Source organism: Pseudonaja textilis, chromosome 6 (genome assembly GCF_049901715.1).
Source record: "Pseudonaja textilis isolate UNSWEBS1 chromosome 6, rPseTex1.2, whole genome shotgun sequence".
Classification (NCBI taxonomy): Eukaryota; Metazoa; Chordata; class Lepidosauria; order Squamata; family Elapidae; genus Pseudonaja; species Pseudonaja textilis.
In genome coordinates this window covers 42,509,188-42,536,245 of record NC_141995.1, presented here as the reverse complement: position 1 = coordinate 42,536,245, position 27,058 = coordinate 42,509,188, and the positions used below count along the sequence as shown (strand labels likewise).

The 27,058-nt window shown below is 35.1% G+C and overlaps 1 protein-coding gene across 1 annotated transcript; it reads right to left on the bottom strand.

Annotated features, from left to right (window-relative positions):
- Positions 1-5,831: 5,831 nt before the first annotated feature.
- FBXO8 (F-box protein 8) lies at positions 5,832-27,032 on the bottom strand. The gene is made up of 6 exons (XM_026699687.2): positions 26,768-27,032; positions 16,531-16,864; positions 11,045-11,171; positions 9,580-9,698; positions 8,810-9,006; positions 5,832-8,176 (listed from the first exon to the last, which is right to left on the bottom strand). Exons 2-6 carry the CDS (start codon positions 16,854-16,856, stop codon positions 7,989-7,991), a joined length of 957 nt encoding a protein of 318 aa, XP_026555472.1. The 5' UTR covers positions 16,857-16,864; positions 26,768-27,032; the 3' UTR covers positions 5,832-7,988.
- Between the last annotated feature and the right edge of the window lie 26 nt (positions 27,033-27,058).

Below are 27,058 nucleotides of genomic sequence, written 5' to 3'. Positions count from 1 at the left end.
AAGAGACCAATTTGACAATTCTCCCTACGAGAGCTTATGACCAGGTTGCGAAGGAAAGGATGGTGTTATAGAAGTCTGAGGAAATAAATTTTACAAAGTTGAATGTGTATTCTTATGTGTTAAAATCTACATTTATTTGTTTACATGTGTTGTTTTAGAAGAATGAGATGAAGCCAATTAAAGATTCATAGTGCTTTAGGGAGCAATTTGGAAGGAACATGGCCAATTTGGGAGTTATGAGATTAATCCATTTTCAAAAAGTTCCTAGGGAGACACGAAAGAAGAAGATCAATGTATTTAGGCATATTGTTAGTCTAAATTATTTTGAAATTCTGGGGGAAAATTATATATGTGATTATATTAGTTCACTGTTGCCAAGAACAGTAAGTCCTAATCTTACAACCACAATTGAGCCCAAAATTTAGGTTGCTAAGCAAGGCAATTATTAAGTGAGTCATGCCCAATTTTATGCAATTATTGAGTGAACCATTGAGTCATTAAGTGAATGTGGCTTCCCCCATTGATTTTGCTTGTCAAAAGCAATGCAGGGAAGGTCATAAATGATCACATGATCCCAGAACACGATGACTGTCCTAAATACATGCTGGTTGCAAAGTAGCCAAATTTGGATCATATGACCAGGGGGATGCTGTGACAGTCATGAGAGGAAGAGGAAGTCAGTTTTTGCAGTGCCATTGTAACTTTGAACAGTCACTGAACAAATGATTATAAATTGAGGACTACCTGTATTCATTTATTTCACTGAATACGAAGAATACTAACTATCCAGGTTGTTGGCTGGAAGTGGCTTGCAGTAGAGGTGGTATTCAGCAGGTTCTGACCAGTTCTGGAGAACCGGTAACGGAAATTTTGAGTAGTTCAAAAAACCGGCAAATACCACCTCTGACTGGAGATTTTACAGTATCCTTCCCCTGCCACGCCCACCAAGCCATGCCCACAGAACCAGTAGTAAAATTTTTTGAATCCTACCACTGGCTTGCAGAGATCTGTAACTATGTTGCAGGATAGATACCTTTTTTATCTTCTCTTCCTTGCAATGCTTCCATTTCTCAATTTCTGTATTGACTGAAAAAAAAAAGTTCTTCCTCTTAGCTAGAACAACACATTGCAGGATAAAAGAGTTAATTTCTTTGTGCTCTAGGTCAGGTCCATACATCTGATATTTTTGAGGGTGGGGGGGCGAGCATGGAAAAGAGGCTCTAGCTTCTCATTGGAACAAATTGAAAAAAAATTTTCCCACTGCAAAAATGCATGCACAAGGGTTTGTTTGGAGCATAATGAGCTACAACTAATTTCAACATACCCAACTCCTTTAAGGCAGAATAAATAACAACTGAAACTCATCTTGTCTACTTCTTAGTCTAATAGCTAGACATTTAAGTCGCCTGCCTCAAATTTCCAAGGCTTTTTTGTTTTTCACTGAATCAAAATACATTAGGGGGTATATGTATATGACTGCACAAATTCAGGCTGAATACATGGAGTAGTGAAGTAAAAACTGGCATTTTAATTTAAAGTTATGTCTGTTCTTTTCAGAAAAGACAGGAAGATTAACATGAGAACAGAGCATGAACCTGGAATAAAACACTATCCAAATGCCTTGAAGAATTATTAAAGACATTGCTTTGGCCTTATGCCCATGTATGAATGCATGTTTAAATAAGGATTATGTTTTCAATTCTTAATCCAATAAATGTACCCCACTATTTCCTTAGTTATATTTCTCCAGCACTTATATTTATACAGTAAATACCATTAATAGAATCAGGGCCTGCTAATTTCTGTTTGTATGGAAATTGCAGCTCTAGTTATCTTTGTGAATATTTTTTTAACTGAACTAGTGTTTAAGGATAAAAAAAAGATTTAAATTACAATTATCTGTGCGATAGATATTGTAAAAACGGAACAGTAAAATAATAAAATATAATCCAGTATGTATGCAACCATTATGCAACATATGAATGTATTGTGGGAAATCATATTTCTTTTCTCCCGGAATTATTATCCTCCCTTCCTATTTGTCCTACAGTCTTCCTGGAATAGTTTCCAGAAAAGCCACAATAAGTGTCAGGTATCTGCCAATAGCCTCCAATTGAAGGAGTTGCCAACTAACATGGAAGAAGCTACTATCCTAGTAACTGTTCACCTCCTGATCATTAAATGAGACCGAATTCTTTTTCAAATACAGCTTAAATAATGATTGGGATTGAATTATACAATTAACAAATTTCAAAGTGCACTTCCTTTTTTTGTTTTAACTTTTATGATAGACAATCCCAGTGCTGTTAATAATTCCAGTGCCTTTGCACTTAAATCATAATGTTTAATGAACTATGTTTAAAATTCTTACTGAACAGCTGAGTGCAACTATACTGTTCCATCTATAGACTCTAAACCCGGTTCTTGCCAATTTTTAACTGAGTGAAATGGTGCATCATAGGGCAACAATTTTTGAACCGAGGACTTTCAGAATGTGTGCAAAATCTGGGACACATGATTACCAAGGGAATAACATTTCGAGATGTAGCTCTTCAGTGCTACTGGCTGCTACTGCAATCACTTTAACTTCATTTTCAACATTCTGTGACAGTTTCTCAGACAATCTTGCAATCTCTCACTCACTCCTATATCCAGCCGCCACCACTTATCTGCCTGCTGGAAAGGAAAGAGAAGTGAGGGAAGAAAAAAAAAAAAAGGGAAGAACAGAGAAAGAACCCCTGCATATCTTTCCCGGCACATGCTGCTTTCTCCCACACTTCCATGCTAGCCTCTGCAAGCTTTCCCTGACGCATGCATACCCCACACACCCTCGATATGCAACACAACCTCACGCTCCTTCCATATCTCATGACAACTCTTGTGCACCCCTGCATTTCCCCCTGCCTTTCCTGAGCCATGCAGCAACTCTTAGTTTTCCTCCCCACCCCCATGCACCCTATCTGATCCATGATACATCCATACATCCCCCCTGACTTGTGTGGCAGCTGTCACATAGCCCTCCATACTCCACATACCCTTCTTGCGCTATGCTGCCCTCAGGCTGTACTCAACCCACATGGCATCTCTTATGCACTCCCAAGCACTCTTCCCAACCCATGCAGCGCCTTTTGCATATTGCCATGCGCAATTCCTGACCCACACCCCAGTACATCCCCTCATTTCCTTCCCCACTCATCAGCAGATACTTGCCTGGTTGCCTTGGATCTGTAACTTCTTTCTGGCTACCCACTGACTTTTTCCTTGTAAGCGCATAAGCAAATTAAATGGGGGAAACTGGAAATAATTTGAGGGAGGGAGGATGGATTATCTAGAAATATAAAAGATGCCTTCCCAACCTGGTGTTCTGCTGCTGAAGATGCAATTGCTTCTGTAGACAGTTCCTTTGATCAGAACAAGTGGACATACATTAGTGACTTAATTCATGTTTTGGACTGATGATCAATGCTGAGTAATTTTTAAAATGTAATAAAGTAGTATTTTATATCTGTTTATTTCAACAAATTTTATATTTCTGCAAAAATATGATTCTCGTGGTTCACAGCATTAAATTAATGATGCAGAAGATAACAGCCAGTGGTTGAGATGAGCTTTATATAACTTTTCAGATGAAAAATGAGTGATCTGGTTTTAGGCTAAAATATACATCTAAGTATGAGACCTTCATGGTCTCTGTTTACATCATTCAGAATGTGATGTTCTGACCATATAAGTATTGTGATTGAGCCTCTATCAGCAACCCTTGACAAGTACCTAGCAACAGCTATTCAACTCTCTCTCTCTCTCTTTTCCTTTTTGAAAAAGCTGTCTGGGGCGACAGAATGGCGTCCGGGTTTCCCAGGTTATTGGGCTGACATACTGCAGTGGCAGTGGAGGGCAGGAGTTTGACAAAAATCTCATTAATCATTTTAAATTAACCCCAACATTCTTCACTCAGTGGGCCAAAGGGAGACTAACTTTTATAAATGAAAATTCTTTTGCAAAAAGATTCAGTGTGAGTCTTGTGGCTTTCCAAATAAACAGATCTGAAAAGCACATCTAGAAAGGAAATAATTATTTCTAACTATACCAGTTAAAATTCTCTCCCAAATTTTATTTAATTATTTTGTGTCCTTAATATATTCCACCAAAGTGGTCAGGAAGGGGAAAAAAACAAAAAAGGAACATAAGAAAACATTAACTACACTGTCTTTATATTACTCATGTTTACTTAATCTAAGCTAATTGAGCAGGATTGACATTCTGCTGCAAATCTTCAAATTTAAATTATTCTGATTCCCAGAAAAAAATTCATAGCTGTAAGAACATATTACATGTATTCTTATCTCATGAATTTTGGATATACTATAGGTCAAGGGAACGTTGCTGTTTCCAAGATATTATTTTTTAGGATAAAAACAACAGAATGTTTAATAAAAATTACCTGCTGTTTTTATATTTTCCTTCCTTTTGTATGCTATCTAGTGGAGTTGGGTAGCCAATAAATTTTAATCAATCAGGACTGCCAGATGCAGTAAGAACAGAGAATTAAGGAATCCACAATGACAGAACATTCACATAGACATAACCATATCCAGGCACTAGCAGTATGCTCATTCTAAGGCCTTGGCTGAACCATGTGCCACAGCTTCAGAAAAAAAGAGTTCCATTTGAAATCTATTTGGGTCCGTAAGTTACATGGTCCAGGCTGAAGGAACAGGCTCCACTTCCCTGTAGTCATATAGAACTACAGAGCTAAGAAGGAATGATCCGTCCATGGGAAGGAACTGTTAACTTCCTCCAATCCAGATCATAATGCCACCACTCTAAAATAAAAATTAAATCTACTGTGCAAACTCTGTTATGAGTGGGGCCCTTGGACCAGGCCTTTGTTGCCATAGTGGCCATGGACACCCAAGTCACCACTAATTTTGAGTCCAAAGGCAGACTGAAGAACATTAAATCTGTGGAACTCCACTGTCAACTTGGCTACAGAGTTCAGGAGCTTGGGTAGGAATGCTACTACACTTCAGGGAGGAAGGCAGGTAAGCAGCAATTCCAGCTGATCCTCCAGTCCAACTTCACATTGTCTCATATCTGCGGCAGAGTCTCAAAAGACACCAAGACTCCTGGATGACAATAGCCACTCCCCCACCTCTATTTTGAAGTTGCAGCTGAACCATCAGAGGGGGTATAGGACTGAAGAGAATCCCTCTCTCTGCACCCAATCAGGTATGGTGATGCAAGCCAGGTTGGTCCTTTCATCCACCACCAAAACACACTCTGCCCTATTTCTACTACCCAGCCACCTTGCTCTCACCCGGGCCACATCACATCTACAAAGCTGATGGATAAGTGGGCTGAAATGAATGTGGCTCTTTCCAGTTGTCCATTTAAATATGATGGTTCATTATAAATTGTACAGGGATACAGGCAAATTTCATGTTCTTGTGTTAAGAATCTGGGTCATTCAAATCTTCAGAATGGCCAATCCATGTTCTATAGTTTCAGGGGGGAAAAAACACCCCGAGCAGTTGATACTTTATCTCTTATACATAACAAAGCTCCTGTATGCCTTTCAAAAGATGTGTCTACTTTTTATCTGAACATTTAAAATATAATCTTTATTTTCATACTGAAACCCATCCATTTAAAGAAGCAATTCTAGGCATATTTACCCAGAAAAGGTTAGGAAAGGTTAGGAAAAACTAACTTCTGAGTAAATATTTATAAAATTAGGTGGTAGTTGATTATTTACAAGTACTAATGGTACAGCCTTTCTTAATGATATTTAGAAAAGTATAAAAACAAAAAAACTGATAACTGACTCTAAATTTTATTCAGTGAAATGTTTATTTAAAGTAACAATAATATATAAGAAATGAGTTATAATTCACTAATCTGCATTTTAACCTTCATTTGCATTTCACAAGAAAGTTAACCAAATAAACCCCAAACCCCCCAATATTTGCAGTGCAATTTTGATTTTTTTCAAAACATAATTATGTCAGCTGAAGAGTAATACCAATTTCAGATTTGTCAACAAATATGCAGAATTCAAAATGGAAAACAAAATATAGACATTCTAGTAATTGGAAAAATAATTGTGATAATTAAGTAACTTTATCAAGCACAGTTAAAGTCATTATTACATCGCATTTCAAATCCATCATTTAAAGCACAAGTTCTTAACCACTTTCAACTCAACATATTAGTTATCAGATTTTCTTAAGTATTTCTTAAACTTTGAGAAATGTCCAAGTTAACCTTCTTCAAAAGTTACTGATAATTAAATTCAACTTGCTTTGAAAAATATATATAGTTTTGGACTTAGGAACTATGGCTGGAATCCAGTTGTGCACTTCAACTTTGATTCACGGTTTTAGAAAATTTTACTTAGTCCCCTGATACGATGAGAGGAGATGCAGAAGAGACAGAGAAATCGTGGTGCCCAACACCGGATTCTACCACTAGCTTTACGTTGTTTCACTTTGAACATTGGCTATATTATACACTTCTTTACATCTGGACTGCGAGATTTTTTTTGACAGATAGTTGAAGCCAATGCAGATAGTCTATAGTCCACAATTAACTTTACTCCTATCAGCTTTTAAATGATACTCCCCCCATTCAAATAAAAGGTGTCTTAATCCAATCATATACCAATTCAGCAATTTAAACAAGGACAATATGTTATTTATATAGAAAAAATATCAGAAGGCATTCCATGGTCTTATAAATTACCATTTCTGTGGGTCTATAGAAACAGACCCAAATATACCTGATAGTGAAACAATGTTGGGGTCAGTGCTACATTTCCCCCACTATTCATTCAAAAGGCTCTGCTTTAGCCATGTCTGCTCAGGCCACTTCTTGTATTGCAAGTGCTGAATTAGAGCATAGCCAAGTTTCACTGCCTGTTAGACAAAAAATTATAGGATTGGCAGGAGAAAATTCTAGTGGGGGAAAAAAAAAGGGAAAATTATACCTACAGTGCACATTGGGGATATCATGGGAGCAGGAAGAACAGGCTGAAAGAGGTGGGAAGGCTTGTGCAGATAGATCCTTTGTATCCCAGTCTCTTAATCTAATTCACAAAGAACGTTTTCTGCTCTAGATACGACAAAACGAGCATGATTAACGCAAGCAAATAAATCTTGCCAAACCTTGATTGTTAGAAAGCATACCTAGACATTAACAATAATAAAAGCATCCAACCTTGACTTTTAAATATTTTAGGCACTAGATATTGAGGCACAAGGATAGACTGATACCCTGTCTTCCAGTTTGGTGGTTATGAATCAGGGTGGGGAACCTGTAACTCTCTAAGTGCTGCTGTACTATAATGCCTGACAGCCCCACTCGACCAATGGGGAAGATTGTGGGAATCATAGTTCAACAACAAAAAAGAACCATAGGTGCCCAAACCCATAGAATATTATAGTTTATAACTGGTTATGCATCTGTGAAGTAAACTTTTAAAGAGCGTGCACCATCTCACTATGTGAAGAAATAAATTATCCAATATATCTTCTAGTAGGAAGAAAAGAGGAAAAAACAATTTTATTTAAAATATTTTACAATAAAATAATTATGGTTATAAATCTCTTTAGTCAAATACAGTATGTACATATTACATTTTTTTTAAAAAAATGAACTGGTTAAAGTGTTCAAGCAAATCAACTGCACAAGTCCACCATCTTGTCAGTTTAAAACTATAATGTCAGTTTAACATTCAGAAATGGTAATATGTCAGACTAATTGCAAAGTTCTGTGCAAACTGTAAGCAAAGTTTAAAAAAAATTTGCAAAAAATTCTTCAGCTTCCATAGTAAATTGCTAAAAAAGTTGCTTGTGTACATTTTGATTGCAGAAAGAGGTTAGAATAACCAGCACTAATTTAACCCTTATACAGTATCTACAACAGATAAAATTCCTTCAGTTGCTGACTTCTTCTAACAACAAATGGTAAGTCTTAACAAACTGTGCTTTTTAGGCAGCCACGTGGCCTATAAGGTAGATATTGTCATACAGGTGCCCAACAAAATCTTCACTAATGTTCTGAGCAGCACGACGTGTGTTTCGGATAAATTCTCTCTTTGACATTTTATTCTTCACATGAGGGCTAGTAAGATCAATGGAAAGCAGGATCAAAGAGTAACATAATACATAAACAGCATCTAAGCATAAAAAAGAATAAGAAAATATTTTGTGAAGCCTGCTTACAATTTAAGAAACCTGCACAATATTTTACAGTAAAAGGATTTAAATTCTTTAGGACAAGACTCTAGGAATTCATGTTCTTTATTTGTAAAATAAAAAAAAGAATACTGTATAAAAGCAAAAGAACTGCATTACTAAATAAGGTTAAAATGTATTTAAATTTTAGCCATATTTCCTTGGGAAAGTCACATGTAGGGATAACATACTATCATTCTAGTATATTATATCAAAATTCTGTCTGTCTGTCTTCCTTCCCTTTTTTACAGCAATATGGACACTGAATCAATTTTCTCTGGTTTTTAATAAGTATCTATAAGACATATGTCAATTAATAATTCTTTCAAGCTTTACAACAAGAATGTACAACATAGAAGCCTAAGGCTTTTGCTCAACTCAGTGCTGTTATGTACATTGAGAGCTTATGCACCGGAAATAAACTCCTTGTGTGTCTTGGCCAATACAGAACTCAATTCAACTCTACTCTATTAGATTTAAACACGAATATCACATATGTTAAACTTTTAAATTTTATAATACAACATGGCATGTCAACCCATCAAGTAAAATAGATACATGCTGCTCCTCCTTACCTGGGCTAAGGCCAAGCTCTCTCATCAGGTCAGGGTTACAAGCACAAAATCGGTGTGAAAACTTTGTAATGAGAGTTTCAAGATATTCACCACGCTCCTCGGGGGCATGAATGTGCTTGAAAAATTCTCTCAGTGCATTTGGCAAGAACTGATTTCTGAAGTTGTGTAGTGTCACAAGATCATCTAAAACATCTCGCCTAATTTAAAGGAGAAAAATACTTTAAACTGCTTATATTTTAGATACATTGTAAAATATTCTGTTTTTTCTGGCTGTGCTTTTCAAAGTATTTGCTTTCACTGTTATACATGACAGAAACTATTAAACTAGACAAATTGTATGTAATCAGTCATTAATTTAATACAATGTGAACATATGAATAGCAGAACAGTATTATAATCCTTGTCTAACTTAAGAGTTAATACAATAGTTGAAAAGATGCTAAGGAATACTGATAGATAGATAGATAGATAGATAGATAGATAGATAGATAGATAGATAGATAGAGGAGGGAGGGAGGGAAAGGGAGAGAGAGAGAATATGATTTCAGATACAGATAGGCATAATCAGGTGTCTCCCATTTAAATTCCTTTGGGGATTCAACAGACAGTAGATTTATCCACAATGCGGAGAGTATAATTCTTGATTAATGAAGGTGCTGATGAAGTAATACAGAAATAAGTAACAGTATCTCGTTATTTCATAATGTTTTAATAAGAAATCCCCATATATACAAGGGAATGTGATGTTTCTCATTTTATAATCAAGTTACCTTTCATCAAGATATATTCTCAGTTTCTTCCAATTTAAAGTTCTTGTACAGAAGATAAACTTAGCTATTTCCTTTGGTGAATCATCCAATATTCCCTTGGACATAAAGTAGTTAACTCCCTGGGAGAGAGATTTTATATGGAACATTATATTTTTAAATACCCAGAGTATTTCATATGGAACAAATCTTAACAATTACAGAGTAATTCTATCTTATGAGATAGATTTCAACATGTTGAATCTAATTGACATGTAAATAAAACATGCGTTAGTCTAATTATAGTTAAGATTTATATATGCTAAAGCAGCAGGGGAACAGAATCTTTCCACAAATAATTCTATTCTTTTAAATTGTGACACAAGGCTGCATATTTATGATGCCTATGGATCCACATATAATTTCCTAATTTGGCCTTCTAGAAAAGAAATTGCCAAAATATGTATCTTATCAATGTAATTTATGATAGTCATTTTAATGTTTTGTTGTGTAAAGTCATTCTCTAATAAATGGGTGATTTTGCATGTATATGCTCAAATTCTGTTATAAATACATGTACATGTCTTGAAACTACAAAACCTATTCTCAATGTAAAACCTGCGTGCATAGAAATCGCTCATTAGAAAGTGTCATACAATGTTATTTGTCTAGTTCTTTTATCATTTCCTTATTATAGAAATATTTACTTTCTATAAACTTTGATGTTTATTTCAATTAACAAAAAAACCTTTAAATTTTCATGAACCTCATAATTCTATTAAAAAGGTATGGCTATGTAATTTTTCAGATAAAAATAATTTTTAAAAAATATGTTTTGAAATATAACTACCACACAAATGTTCATATTTTTTCTATTGTTGTTTTCAAATTTTGTAACTGTTGCATTACTGTATTGGATATTTCTGTATGATTCCTGCCCCTGAGCTAGAGTAAGGGATTCACATTTCAAATGTTTTACAACTTATTGGCTATGTTCCATATGGAAATTATGACTCGTGTATGTCTGTGTGTGTGTGTGTGTGTGTGTGTTTGTGTGTGTGTATAATTCAACCATATTTATTCTTTATGTCATACAATGCAAATTAAATTCTTCAAGCATTATTTTGAGGTTTTGTTTTACTCTCTTTTGATTTTTAGGTACTTTTTTTCTTCTTCTATCAACATAATCACCAAGAAATTCTCAGACTTTGCATTTCATGCACTGCAGGTCTTTCAATAATGATCTGTCACAAAATAACATTAATTCAAAGTCTCTTTATGCACATAAACCCACTAAATTTCAGTTATATTTGTTTGGATTTTAATCAAATTTATTTAAAAAGTTATATGCCATTTTTGTTCTTCAAGAGACATATTTTCCTTAGGTTATCACTTCTGGGATAATTTTGGGTTTGTAAAACAGTTGAAAAATAAACAATAGCATCATCACTATATCTAATAGTATCAATGATATATGAATTTTACTTACCTCTTCAGGATTGGCATTAAAAGTGAGGCTGCCTTCATCTAATTGCATATACAGTTTTCTAAAAGAAAACCCAAGAGGTGGATTCTTATTGTATATGGAACAGTGACCCCAAGTGGATTTGCACAGTCTACAATGTAAAAAAAGTCTGTTAGCTATAAAAATGTAACATAAGATTTTAGGATTGGATCCATTTCCTGAATATTACCATCAAGTAATTGCCTTACAAAATATTCTAAAATGCAGTATGTAAAATTCTCAAACAATGTAACCAATAGACTTTAATAGTACTTTTCTAAGATAGTAATTTGAGGAATGTGTTTTATGTTTTCTTTTCCCTGACAAGCAATGGTATTATATATAATGACTCCTCCACGAGTCAAAAGAGTTGATTGTGTGACACACACACACACAGAAAGGAATGCTACTGCACACAAATATTAAGATTTACACAAACCAAGTAATTTCAATACCTTCTATTTGTACAAGTATAAAACTAACTATGATGTTTTATTTCAAATATCTTTTTCGGATTTCAGATTTGAAATTATAGAAAAAGACCAGCAGCTCAATATGCAAGAATTAAGAAATGCGTGCAAAATAAAATGCCTGAATGGAAGGAAAGGAAGTTGTAACAGTCTGATTATATATGCCAATCTCATCTCATTAATAAGATATTCCATAAGGTTTTTTTTAATTGTCAGGGTCTTCAAGCATTCATTAAATTACAAAGAAAAGGGACTACAGTTTAAACTGTGCAGAATGGATGGATCGACAGACATACAGAAACACAGATGGGGCAATAGAAAAAACAACCACTGTAATCTTCAGGCTTGTCTGGCATAAGTATTATAAAGTAGCTAGGTTGTGTCTAAGAGTCTTCTGCCAAGTGAAATAAGGGCTTAATATGGGGTTAAATGCCCAGAGTTGTGATTTAATGCAGAACCCTGACCACATAGCTCAAAGTGGAAACAGAAGCAGAAATAAAACCACAAGCTTTTTCATAGTTAGTATAATATGTAGAGCTCTAGTGAGTGCAAATTTTGGCACTTGTATCTGGAAAGGGGGCGGGGGGAACAAAGTGGTACCTTGGTACTCAACTGTTTTGAAACTCATTGGATTTGCTGATCAACGCATTTTGACCGAAAATTTTATCTAGGTACTAATCATTTCTTTAGGATTCGACATACAAGCTAGAACCTGTCTGTGTCGGCTGCCTTGTGACTCACTACATCATTCCTTTGGGGAAAAAATTCTTTGCCTCTCAGAGAAAGCCACTGTCAACAGTTGTGGGTGGAGACACATTCTCTGTTAGGCTTTTTAAGTACTATTAAGATAATCCATTAGAGGGTCAGCCACAGTGAAAAAGTACTAATTATCTAAACTTGAGACTTATCTACTTTCAATTTTAATTAATTTAATCTCATTTAGATTTTTAGGACATGCAGATAGAATGTAAAGCACCAAGGCACAAAAAGCTTCATCTGATTCTGATGCAACAGAAATACAGATACAGAACACTTCAATCGGATTTCTTATAATACGGTATTTGGCCCTTCTATACAGAAGCTTTATGCAGATGTCAAAAAGTATTGGGGATAAGATGCTACTGTAGGAAAAGATGTAATACAAATGTTGAGAAACCCTCCCTCATATAATGCTTCTGTAGTACAGATACCTTTATGTATCATCATCATCACCATCATCATCATCTTTTATATTATGTTTCACTGTTTTAATTTTATTAAGTGTCATTGTCAGAAAAGGTGTGTGTATTACACACACACAAACAAAATTTATATTTATATATGTGTGTATGTGTGTGTGTGTGTATAAAATGAAATGTGACTATCACATAATATACTAGCAATATGTAATTACTATTATATATCTCTTATATCACCATCTTATAAATAGCAATATAGCTATCACATTTTGCTGCTTTTCTAAAAACAAAGCAGTTTAGACATATCTCAGAATATATAAAACATAAAAGAGATAAGGAAAAAATTAAGAGGATGTTATTATTCCTGTCTTGATAGAGAAAGAGATTTCCCTAATTAGAACAATAAAAGTTGAAATTCAGATTAGCATAATGCTGTTGTAATCTTCCAAAATTGTTCTAAACTTTGGGTAGTGAACAAGAGATGCAGTATTGGCCGAAAAAGCCTAGCAAATATGCAACAACTCTAAATTCACACCCAGAAGTCTGAACATGAAGGTAAGCATTGGGATAGTCTGTGCTGGATAAAAAGACAAATGAATGGTGCTATCTAGTGCTTGTATTTATATAATAACTGCATTAATATTTCAAATTACCTAAGTAAGTAAATCTAAAAATCAGTTCACCTTAATCTGACTTGTAAAAGTAATAAACCTACCAGATATTAGAAAGCAGCTTACATTTCAGTAAATCAATCATTGTACAGAGAAAGAATGTGATCCCGTGTGTTTCTGAGTAAGTGTTACATAGGAGGGAAATACAGGGTTACAAATAAAAGAACCATTTACTGTAGCCATAGATATAGAATATAATGCTATAGGGTATAAGCATAACATACATTTACCTAGTAATAACAATCAATGAAGTCAATAAATTATTGTATCACATATAGTGGATATATGCAGGAATGTGATATTGGTGACTATGAATGATTTTGATTTATTTTATTAGGCACTGAATTCTATATATTTACTGTTTTTAATAACTAAGAGCATCTTGGCACTAACCCAACTGAACTAAGAGGTGCTTTACAAGATACCTATTTTTATCTGCATTTGTGCTTTTCATTCAAACATGAATTTTTAGAGGCTGATAGATTGTCCAAAGTTGTTATTTTTATAGTTTTTTAAAAATTATTATAACATGTTTCATTTCCACAAATTCTGATTAAAGGAAACTAAATTTAACATAAATTTAAATTAAGATGTTTGCCTAGAAATAGGCTGAAAAATAACTTCTATCCCAGAGCAGTAACTATATTGAATTCTACTGTATAGTGCATATTAATGCAGTATCAGGGGTTTTCAATTCAATTGAATAGAATGTGAAGAATGTGTGTTTGTGTTTATTTTTATAGTTACAATGTACACCGAAGATGGCATTTAATTTTGTTGTACAAGATGCAATGACAATAAAGTAAAGTACTACTTTAGAAACCAGGAGAATGTAAGATCTAGTCTCGTCATAAAAGCTGGCTGGGTGACTTTGGGATGCTCTTTCTCAGCCAGGGGTGGGATCTGAAAGGGTTAACTAACGTTTCGGTGATTTATGAGGTTCGGTGATTTACGATGTGCTTCCCTGGAAGCTGAGCACACACCTGTAAATCATCATCAGCCTGGTGCCTGGACAGCTAAGCAGCGTTGCGTGCCGAGAAGCAGCCCTTGAAAAAGTACTTTTTTCCTGTTTAACTGCAGCTGTGCCTCGCATGGCAGCTGAAGTTGAAACCGCAGGAAATAAAGGTCAGGTAAGAGCCCCGGCAGGCGGGTGGGCAAAAACATCAGCAGACATAGAACTGGTTGTTGTTGAGAGGAGGAAGGATTATTAAATATGTTTGCTATCCTAAGTTATTTATAAAAACAATACAAGTGGGATAAAATAAATAAATGCAAAGTACATTATATACCTATGCTATATATTCAATAGAATAAAAGTATATTACAAGTTGATATGCCCCAGCATTAACTTTTATATACTTTTGTTGCTCTCTAGTCCCATCTAGTGGCCGGAGGAACAAATATGCCCACATACCATCTTTATACACTGTTGTGTTCTAGACCCATCTAGCGGCCAAAGAGACAAATACCAAGTATATTGTTTGAAGCTGACCCCATCCCATTACCCTGCACTCTCAAAACTAGTGCCCACTAGGAAGGCTGACTCCATTTCCTTTAGCATTTGGAGAAGGCAGAAGCACAAAGAAGAATCTATCTTAATCTGTGGCACATAGTCACCCAAGGACATTCCATACACTGATGAGATAAGATTGCTTGTATTTATTAATTATTAAGTTCAGCACTAACCCAATACTATCTTGTATTTGGTTCTTATTGCATGTATTCCTATTTTCCCTAGTTTCACCATATCATGTTCTTTCAATAAAGCATTCAGATCTACCACACTGTCTGTTTCATTGGAGGATAGATGGGTTTACTTCCATGTCGAGCTGCACACAGACTAACATGTAGTGAGGACAGAACACAAATAGTTCCTGCATCATGGTGTATAGATTTAAAAAATGCTTTTTAAAACATCCTACACTGAGTGATTCAAAGAAATCTATTTGATTGTCAAATTAAAAAATAAAAAATTAGAGAAATTACTGTTTCTTCCTATTAATGTTAAACAAAAACATAAAACTCTTATTAATTCCAAAGCTCAGTGATTTATATAATCAATCAGTATCAACTGGAATTAGAATTTTCTTCAATTTTTTTCCTGAAATGCTGATTTGCACATTTTTACTGCTTAAAGTGAGTAAGATTATTTCCTATGTTTTATTGAGTAATTGAATGGTACTTGTTAATATTATACTTAATTGTTTTGAAAGAAGACACAATTGGATACTGATAAAAGCATTAAGGCCTTGAACAAACATCTTGTTGTCATTCACAAACTACTACGTACATTATTTTAGACAAAACTTTTAGTAGTGGAAACAATTTTTTTTAATAGTGGAAAAGAGCTGGAAGAAATTGAAAGCCCCTACATTATAAGATGATTTGCTTTATGATTCAAGTTCATATTTTTATTAATGGCTACTGAATCCCATTATTTTTAGACTTTTTCATTACATTTTGACATTTTCAAAGCCAAAATATTGGCATAATTAACGAACTATAGTCATGTGAAAAAGAAATTACACCCTCTTTGAGTTATATCAGGACCTAGTAAAAATAATCTGGTCCTTAGTAGTTCTTAAATGTAGATAAATACAACCTTAGGTGCGCAATACCCAGGGTGGATTTGATTTAAATCAATTCAATTCAATTTAAATCATAATTTTTAAAGAGTAACTGTCATCTCTGCTTTGTGGAAATGCATCAATGCAATGCATATTACTTGCAGAGCTTGGATTCAATGAATGAGTTTACAAAAAATGTAAATATTGCAGAATACAGTATATAGCCTCATGCTACATAACTAAGCTCCATTTCATGCTGAATAAACTAAACTATTAATATATCTTAAATAGAAAACTATCTTTAGATAGACTTTTATTCCAAAAGCATTTTATTAAAATACATTTGATAAAAATTAAACAAAAATAAAATTTAAAAAAATCCAACTTTTTTTAATCATCCAATTTTTATCTACCCTGGCAAACAACACAAGACATACCAGTCATCAGTTATCATTACATCATGAAACTCGAAGAGGGTGTCCTTTCTTTTTCACATGATTGTTCATAGTAATTTTTCACCTGATTTTTTTAAAGCACACACAATAAATTTTTATTTTAATTGCCTTTTCCGCCTTGTTACCTTACCCCTGCCACAGAAGCTCATCATTAGCAAGATCCTGCCACACACATGAAGCCAGACAGAGATCTGTTGCATTCAGGTATGACAAAATGGTAAAACTAAGTTCAGGAGGTAACATTTCTAGGTTGATGAATCCTTCTTGTTCTTTTGACTTCCGAGTTTTCAACAGGTGGTAAATGTCAATTCCTCCTTGGGCATGTTTCCGGTGATTAGTATTTGGAACATTATTAACAGTCATCCTTCTACCATTTTCCCTGGAAAGACAGCTTTGTCCTCCGTATTCCTGTTGTAATTGCTGGTTTCTTGCCACTCTCCACAACCCTTGACCCATCTGCAAGCCTGTAGGTTGTAAACAAAAGGGAAAAAGACATACAAATTACTTCATTAAAAAGAACAACAGGATTTGTTAATCATAACAGTAAAAAAGTTTGTAGATATATATTTAATTATATTGAATTCTATTGAACATATATTAATGGACAGGATTTGGTGATTCTATGCAAAGTATTACAAAGCTAGAGAAATATGAGGTTAACAAATTTAATATTTTATCTATAGCTATGATCAACTGCAAATATTAAAGATAAAGAAAAAAAAATTTCATAATATTAATTAAATGTAAACTAGTGTTTTAAAAACATGATTCACTATTTTCTAAACAACTTGAAGTGATTCATATGACATCATCAAAATCTACTAGAAGTGCATTTTGGATTCAATCAATTTCCTCAGTAAAACAATTCTTCTATCCATGAACTAGGAGGAAATGTTACTGGGTTTCTCTTTCCACTACAGACACAGCTATAAAAATAATTCAGATAAATATTTGAGATATAGATTCATAAAGAATGTGAGATTCTAAGTGAAAAAACCCCATGAAACTAGACAGTGCCTATGGGAATCTGGGTGAGGCAAAACAAAACCAGATAAATTTCTATCAAGATGGAATCATTAGTAAATGTTTGGGGACTTCAATAATAGCACTCCTAGTAGTTACTCACTACAAAGATGGGAATCTATGATTTGTGGAACTTATTTATTGGCTCTTGTTGTTTTTTCCTTGGCTTTAACCAACATATCAGTTTATGATCCACCTAGACATGGATGTCCTGATGTCTGTAACCCATGCCCTATTCTCCACCCAAATGGATTACTGTAATAAACTCTATGTGGGGCTTTTGTTTTAACCTATTCAGAAATTAAGAGTAGCAAGACTTTTAGAAGATTAATCTTACCTGGATAGAATTACAGCTATGATAAAATAATTGTATTGGCTACCGGCAGGTTTCTGAGCCCAATTCAACATACTGGTCATTCATTACTGTTAAAGACCTACCTAGCACAGCACTAGGATATATCAGGCAAAACCATGCCAGACTCAATTGTTTGAACATCTAAAGGAGAAGTGGCAGGTAAAAAGGCTGTGAGCCATAAGGTAGCCTTTATTGTATAGAAAAGTATTCCACCCCCCACCCCCTAAGAAGAACAGGTGGATCTCAGCACAAGGTTCCAAACATCTTAAAGTAGTTTTATTTCAATGAGCCTTCATCTCTAATGAAAGTTGTAGACACTTATCTTGAATTTTATCTTTGATTTTTGAAGGTTTTATTACATTGATTTTCTGCTTTTTATTTTTTATTATATTCTGACAATATATGTATTGGCCCAAAAAATCAAAATATTTCAGTTATTGTACCTACCTTTTTCTTCAATGAATTATCTTGTTTAGTCCTGACATAACTTTATACACTTTATTTCAGAAACAATTATTTAACCTATAAATCTGCATCTATATAGTCACTTTCTGTGAGATGGGCAGCCACATGGATTTCATTAATAAATACATTATCAATATATTAAATGTAAAAAATTTATCAAACAATTTCACGTTAGTTTTCCTTGTAATTTTTTAAAAAGAAAGTCATAGCAGTTCCTTGTTATAAAGATACTATATTACGAGATCTACAATAGTTTAAGTGTATATGCCAAGAGTATATATTCCTAGCAGGGATATCCAAGGTGTGAAGGTCATTTCAGCTGCCCAGTTAAGCAAACAGGTCCCTGTACTGTTGACAGCAGAGATATAGGAAGATGTCAGAGGCAGATGATCACTTTCATCACATTAATAAAGACATCAATTCATATTGCGTAAAAGAATGCAATGTTAAATGACTCTTACATTTTTACAAAAAAAACATGACTAAAAAATACAAAATGATTCATGATATAATGCTGGATGATAAGTCTCTCAGGTCAGATAACATTCAATTTACTATTGAGTACTAATTAATGTTTATGTTCAGTACTAATAGTGTTTATGACATGGCTAGATTTAAGCCTTTGAGATGTCTAGTTGCTGATGCTGCCATCAGGAAAACAAAATCCAAAGCTCCAAAGATAGAATTACAGAAGGAACACAGAAAGCAGTGGTGGGATTCAAATAATTTAACAACTGGTTCGTCCAGGGTCAGGTTGGCTGTTGTGGGAAGCGTGGCCGATCCCCATCCTCTGGCTCCGCCGCATATGCAGGACAAGCCTCCCGCAACAGTGTCAATGTGTGCAGGGAAAACAAGTTTCCGGGAATAAAAAAAAGTTCAGTCAATTCCAACTCCGCGAGATTTTTTTTTTTTGCAAGAAGTTGAATTGATTGATTGAACCCTTTTTTTAGTCCCACAAATTTTTCTTTCCCTACACATGACAGCAAGCAATGCGACAAAAAACCGCGATGGATTGGCAAAGAAATGCTTGGGGGAAGCAAGGGCATCAAAGAAATGCTTGGGGGCCCGTCCCTCTCTAGCAGTTGCCCAGGCCCACAGGAAGGGAGGCCAGCACTTAAATGCAGCGGCATTCCAGCTCTGGCCAGGAAGGGGCCAAATGGATGCTGCAGGCTGGATGCTCACCCTCCCTGACCCTCTGGTGCTTTGGCCCTGGGTTGTCACCTTATGCGCAGGCCCTGTATTGCCCCACCACCTGCTGTAAAGTAAGACAGTTTTCACCTGACTGATGTGATCAAAGGTTTCCATCAGTCCTCTCTTGGACTTTTGGGGAAGGGTTTTTTCCCTTCCTGGAAGGAAGTTGAACAAAAACAGACATGTTCTGAAAAACACAGATTTTCTGGAACATGTCTAACCTGTTCACCAAACTCAACAAAAAAATTAACTACTGGTTGTACTGAACTGGTGTGAAACGGCTGAATCCCACTACTGATAAGAAGCATGTGTACATGAAAGCTCGGCACAATGAAAGATGAAATGAAATGACTACAAATTACCATCAGAACAATCAGTGAATTGAGATGGACTGGGATGGGACATTTTCATTCAGAATATCAGACTGTTTATTACTCAGGACATGAAAAACAAAGAAATGAGTGTTACTTTTATAATGGCATAGCAATAACAATACTTGGCTACAATATAATCAATAACCAAATAGACATTCAAGATTATGTTCCAATCACTGATGCAGAAGAAGAGGAGGTTGGTGGGTTTTATGATCACATCCAATTTGAAAATGACAGAACATGCAAGCAAGTGCTGCTTGTGATTGAAGACTGGAAGGTCAAAGTTGTAAATATGAAAGACTAAAATGTAGTTGCATTGTATAGCTAAGGAAGCTGAAATGAAGCAGGAAACTGATTTATAAATTTCTGCACTCCAATAATTGATCTTTTAAAAAAATGATTTTATAAAACACATAAAAACTAATGCAAACAAAAAAGGAGCAGTAAAGAAAAAAGAAAAGCTCAGAAAGAACAACAAAGTAGGAAGAAGCTTCTAATTTCTTTTGTAGCAAATACAAATACAATTACAAAATTGTTACTCTATAATTACAAAAACGTCTCACTTTCTCCAGTTTTTTCTATTCACCAACACCAAAAATTATAAGTGTGTTTTTTATGCAAAAAGTTTATAAAAAGGGTTATCCATTCAATTATAAAAATATTGTTTTTCTCTAATTAAAGAGGATATAATTAAAATCCTATGGATAATGTCAAACAATTCCACTGTGGAATATATAATGCTCTCACTGCAGTCATTATATAGAAAACAAAGTTCTGTGACTTATCTTCTAGTTGCTTGTCCATTAGTCCCTAAAGGAAAGTATATAGTTTGAGTTGTACTTTTATCTTTAAAATCTTCTGAATTAATGTATGTATTTGTATTCAAAATATTTTGGCTTTTTTTACATGTCCATCAAAATGACAAAAAGTCTCTTCATGTTGTTCACATTTCCAGCAAAGATTCTAAGTATCTTTATGCATTCTAGTGAATCCTGAACTTTATTGACAGAAGAAACAAGGAATTATGGAAAGGATTTAAAGAAAGATAAATGTGAAAAGAGATTGCCAAAAAGGAACAGAGAGAGAGAGAAGCGGGATGAGGAGGAGGAAGAGGAGGAGGAGGAGGAGGAGGAGAAAGCGAACAACAAACAGCAAAGAGGAGACAAGCCAAGGTTAAGAAAAACAAACTCTCAGAAAGAAACTTAGCAAATTGTTTTAGAGGCTATTAGAAGAAACAAGAAACAGTATTACAAAAACATATGTGAAGAAATAGAACATGAAAACAGACATGGAAAAACAAGGAAGATCTTTCAAACAATCTCTGTATTCAGAAAGAGGTTTAAACCTTGAATTGGTATGCTAAAGCAGCAGTTGCCAACCGGTGGGCCGCGAGAAAATTTTGGTGGGCCGCAGCATGCTGAGGCGGGGCAATCCTGCAGTTTCCCGTGTCATGGCTGCTGCGTCCTGCCTCAGTGCATCGAGGAGGCTGAGCAGCAGTGGGAAGAGTGTGGACTTCATGAGCTGCAGGAAGCAGCTGCCTTCAGGTGAAGATGTTGAGAGGGGGAGGCTCAACCCCCTCTTCCTCCTCGCCAGAAGCACTCACATGCTCAGCGGGAAGGATGCTTATTGGGGGCCAGAGGGGCGCTTCTGTCGAGGAGGAAGAGAAGCTTCTGGGCGGGAGGCCTCCACCTTGCAATATCTTCCTTTCAGGGCATCGCTGGCAGCTGCTCAACCTCCTCGATGCGCAGAGGTGACACCAATTCAGAGAATCCTTTCCCCTCACCCCCACCACCTCGAGGCCAGGCCTATGCCACGATCTCCCACGCTTATGAGTCCATCCACTGTATCACCCAGTTGCCCCACCTTCCTGACAGCCATCTGGTCTTCAGCATGTGGATCATCAGCCTAAAGTGGAGGTTGCCCACTGTGCTGAACCGTGCACGCCCGTGCCCATGCCCGCTGCTCTTCCCAGCAGGGAAAGCTACCCCTCTCGGCTTGGGCTCTGGATTTGTGACTGGTATGTCTTAACTGGGACCGGGATGACTTTGCCTCGCCTGCGGGACCACCAAGTAGCAGCTGCCAGCTCCTTTCTCCACACGCCAAGTCTTACCACAGGAAAGAGAGCAGCTGTGGTATCAGTGTAGCTGCTCGGTTAGTTCGTAATTGCTCTATCCGGAGAAGGAGGTGCTGGAGGAGGAGGAGGCGGCAGTAGTGGAGAAGCAAGCCAGGTGTTAAAGACCCAGGGTGGGGGGAGGCTTCCAGCCCAGCCTTCCATCCCTCCCCCAACTCCAGGCAGGCAGCCACACCTGGCAAAGGAGGAAGAGGTTTCCTCTGACTTGGGGGAGATATGAAATGACAGGAGACCACATCTGAGGGGGGGCTCTGCTTTTCTTGTTATATTTTTTGTTCTAATTAAATAAGCAATATACTGTGTGTGTGTGTGTATGTGTGTGTGTATATGTTTTCTTAAGTTTTCGTGGGTACTTACATGTATGGTATTCAGCTTTGTTCAGGTATTTTCCCACATCGTTATAGTTGTGCTTTTAAAGTTGTAGCAATTCTGCCGAAACGTTGCTACGACTTTAAAAGCACAACTATAATGACGTGGGAAAATACCCGAACAAAGCTGAATACTATATATAGTATTCAGAAAAGACCCGAACACACCTAGACCTACGTATGTATGTATGTATGTATGTGTAGGTCTAGGTGTGTTCGGGTCTTTTCCAGTATAAGATTAATCTTACACAGCTAAAGACCCGAACACACCTAGACCTACATACCTGTACCCATGAAAATTTACGAATAAATATATATATATATATTTTAAACAGTACATTTACATTTAATATAAAAATTTTATATTAAATATATTATCTTTTTTAAAAAATTCATATTAGTTGTCCTCCAGATTTAAAAGTATGAGTTTGGTGGTTCCTGAGGTCCAAAAGGTTGGTGACCCCTGTGCTAAAGTAAGCACAGTTAGTAATCAACTCAAGGGAGATAAAAGGAAAATCAAAGAAATAAACTGAAACGCTATGAATAGAGATGTCAGCATTCAGGATAATTTATAATATATTCTTTACTTACAAGCACTTTTAGTACCAGAAGATGAAGTTAGATCAACAGTCCAGTCATTACCAAAATTATTGAGAAACAGCATGAGGAATCTGACTTTAACAGTTAAAAATAGCATTCATGAGACAGAAAATAAGTCTTTGTCACTCTCCACAACCTTTCAATATTTTTCATGTTTCACAATTTGTGAATTCTATAACTTCTATTCTTGTGCAGAGTGTATAGTGCTGAATAATCTTTGTTCAGGAAAGAGTGGATCCATATGTTAATGAAATTATGACAGATTTCTTGATTGCTAATATACTTTGCATGTATCTCAGGTGCTAAGTGAACTAAGAAGTAGGTTTTCACTATTGTCACAGAAAACATTTTGAATGGAAAACGGTCCTTTTAGAGTATGAAATGTTATGTTTTATTTAAAATGTTGTTTTAATCATTTTGGAAATGTTTTGAAGCTTGAAACATTCCAAAATGGTTCAAATAGGAAATTTTCAACATGAAACATTTGTTTTATATTTGAAACAGTGTACATTAAAGCTATGACTATTTATCCATAGATTAAAATAGAGAGAATACTGCTGCAGAACAACACATTTCTACTTATAATAACTATAGGTCTACAATATAGATGTAACATTTACAAGTACTTTGAAGCATTAGAAAAGATGTTGGAAAATTTGAAATGTACTTTACAGATCTATTATAAATCATGTCATTTTGCATCTATATTTAGTGTGAATATAAATTGATTTCTTCAGTTTCAGGAAACAAATAGAAAATATATCTTCTCAGTTCATTCTGATTTTCTTTTGCAGATTGTTATATTTTACTGTGAGCCCAGAGACGTAACTCAATTTCAAAATTTCATCACATTCATATTAGATTAAAATAGTAATATGTAGACCTAATATTTTTTATTTTGCCTATTACTGCAAAAGAAACATATATGCACAACTATGGTATGTACCAGAAAAGCTACTCTGAACATTTATCCATTAGTCCATTTTTTTCTCCATATACACAACTTTTGGACAGATGTAGGAAGCTGGTAGTAGAAAAAAATGTGTTTCGTATGTCCATGCGTGGATCCCTGAAAGGCAATGTGCAAAAAAAAAATTGTGCCCAGAAGAAGGGGTGAATCAGTACATATTATGAAATACAAAGCTTTGAAAGTTACTTATAAACAGGACTGATTTCCTAGCAAACTCATACTGAATTGCCTGAATGATCAAATTGCATTGACAAAACTAAAGCAGTGTATATTAGGCTGTAAGTTCTTACTTTAATAATTTAATTTAAATATCTTAATTGAAAAGATACCATAAATTTTGATTAATCAACTTAACTATTCTAAGAAAATTAGAACCATTTCCAGTTAAATATTTACTAAAACCTAAAAAAACCCTTTTGTTTGCTTTAAAACCAAGAACTGAGATACCCAACTGCCTTTAAAAAAATTCTGCTAGGGCATAAGAGTGCAATTAAAAACTGTCCTCCTTGAAATCTAAATCAGTCACCTTGTATATTAGGCAGTTAGGCATCACATTTTAACAACAATATGTATTTATAAAAGTGATGACGAAACCTCTTTATTTTACTGAATCTTGTATAGATAGAAAAGCTTGTACAGTTCCTAATTTCAAACCACTGATCCACTCCAATGTGCAACATATACACATTTAGAGAATTGTTATGGTAACAGTTGGAAAAATCTATTATGGTAAATATATTATTTCATTATTGTAAAAGCATCATTATTTCAGAGAAAAATTATTTCAGGAAAAAATAAAAAACTACACAACTTAGCTTACAAGTTATCTGAGAAACATTTATAAGTTAGGTAGAAGTGGATAGTTGAGACTTTGCAATAAAGTTGGCATCCTTATTTCGAAAAACCATTCCTTATCAAATAGCCAAAAACATTATAAATATGGGGATTCTATATTTTAGACAACTAACAAGCAAAGTGTAGCTGGGTTATATTACATATCTAAAAAGAAACTAAAAAGATTCCACAGTAGCATCAACAGCATTTTAATTTTAATTTAATAAATTAATTTGTATTAATTTAATACTCAGTTACTATGCAGCTTTATTTTGAATAAACACATTCATGAGTACTAGTGGTAGCCACACTTTGCAAAATTGGTGCTGAACTATACTATTGAAATTAAATAGTCATCAGAACATTAGCTTACTATGATTGAAAGGGAAGCAACATTGAAATGAACATAGTTTATCTTTCTTCAGTTGAAGATGCCAAAAGTACATATAAGATTATCCAGGTGTGAAAGAACAACATAAAAAATCCTTGTCTTTTTTATTCTATCTGCAATATCATTATATGCAAAATATAATGGTTTGGGAGAATATCGCTAACGGTTATATTTCAGATGAAGCCCCAATGATATAGGTTCTAATAGTAAGAGGAACTTTCTCTGAACACCCATACTAATGGGTAGTGAAGTCAGATAATTAGCAGAAATAATAAGCTAAGCAGCTACAGATATGAGTATATAAACAATTTTAAAATCAAGCTATAAATTTGATTAAAGAACATGCAAGTTCTTCCTATTGGAAGAAGGGAACTATATTTCATTTAATAAAAATAATTAAATGTATATCCTGCCTGTTATTCAGGAATACTACTTTCTTGTTTTTAAAACAACCCTGTCCTGTAGACTTTGGAGACAGAATAGCTGGTCTAAAGTCATCAAGTAATATTCACAAACTCAGTCCAACATCTTAACCAAACATTTTTCTAACTATTTAAGTTCATATATCTCTTATTCCTAAATGCACAATTTCAGAGAACAAAGGCAGTACACAAAAGGTAAGAGAAATATTTTGTATTTATACTATACCAGCTACATACCATAATAGGAAAACAATATTGGTAGAAATTTTTCATCAGTTTTCTCATATATTTTTCATTCAGAATGGTTATTTTAAAAATCTATGTTGTGTATATTTTATACTGCAATATTTAATTTTCCAAGACTGAAGAACTATTCAGATTTTATGAATGATCAGTAATACCAGAAAAAGATCACTTATATGGTCTTAAATTTGTGATGATGAAATTATTTATGGGATTTACAAAAATACACCATTACAGAAGTGTATGAATCTCAAAGTAATCTTGATATACAGTATTAAAAAGCTAGAAATCCCATTTGTAATAAAAGGATATTGTCTTTTGCCTACACTCTTAGAATTCTTTCAAAAACTTTTGCTAGAGTGCCCCTTCAAATACTTTTGAAGCATTTTGCTTTAAAAAATGGCTTTCAAAAGCAAATTTTAAAATAAAATGTCTGGAAGTAATTATTAAATGGCATATAACTAAAATAAAAAGCAAAGCAAATTAGCAGCATGAAATAAAAGCAAACTTAACTAAATGTTGCTTATTCCAACTTCATTGTCTCTTTTGCAATTTCTTTCTATCCTTGCGAGCCAGTCTTGCTTTGAACATATTCGTACACTGATTTATTTATTTTTTGTTTTAAATCACCGTTTCCAAACATGCATCTGTTTTTCTTTCACTTCACCCATTTTACTTCCCATCTTTTATGCCTCTTACGTTCCAAGTTGCAATTGCCATGGTCCACACGGAATAGATGAAGGACATATATCAGTGGAAACTGTAATGTGGAAACTACTTTAAAAGCCAACATCTCACAATTAGGAAATGTAGCCTGTCACACTCACACTAGCGCTGAGAAACGAACAGCATCTTGCACCTGTTTACAAAAGCTCTTTAATTTCCTACAGGAGTGGAAGCAAAAGCAACAGACAGTGCCACCTTTAGTTGAGGAATATGATCTAGCCGAGGTCGGCAGTAACAAAAAGCCCCCAGGGGGCTGGATATTGACCCACATTACCTGTACGAGCTGAGGTCCCAACCGCCGCCGCGACGACTCGGCTTCCAGTCGGGTACGAGCCTTCGAAGCGAGGGAGCGCGGCGTCACGCAGCTTCTGCCAGCCTTTGGAGCAAACCAGCTTCCCAGCGGGCTTCCGGTTCCATGCGCACAAACAGGAGCCGTCACCTCTTCCACGCCCGCCCGCACCCGCAGACTCACTTTCGATCTCCTGGCGGCTACTAGAGCAACGGCCGCCGCATCTGTTTTTACCGGAAGTGACGCATCGGATCTTGCGGGGCGGGGAAAGTTCTC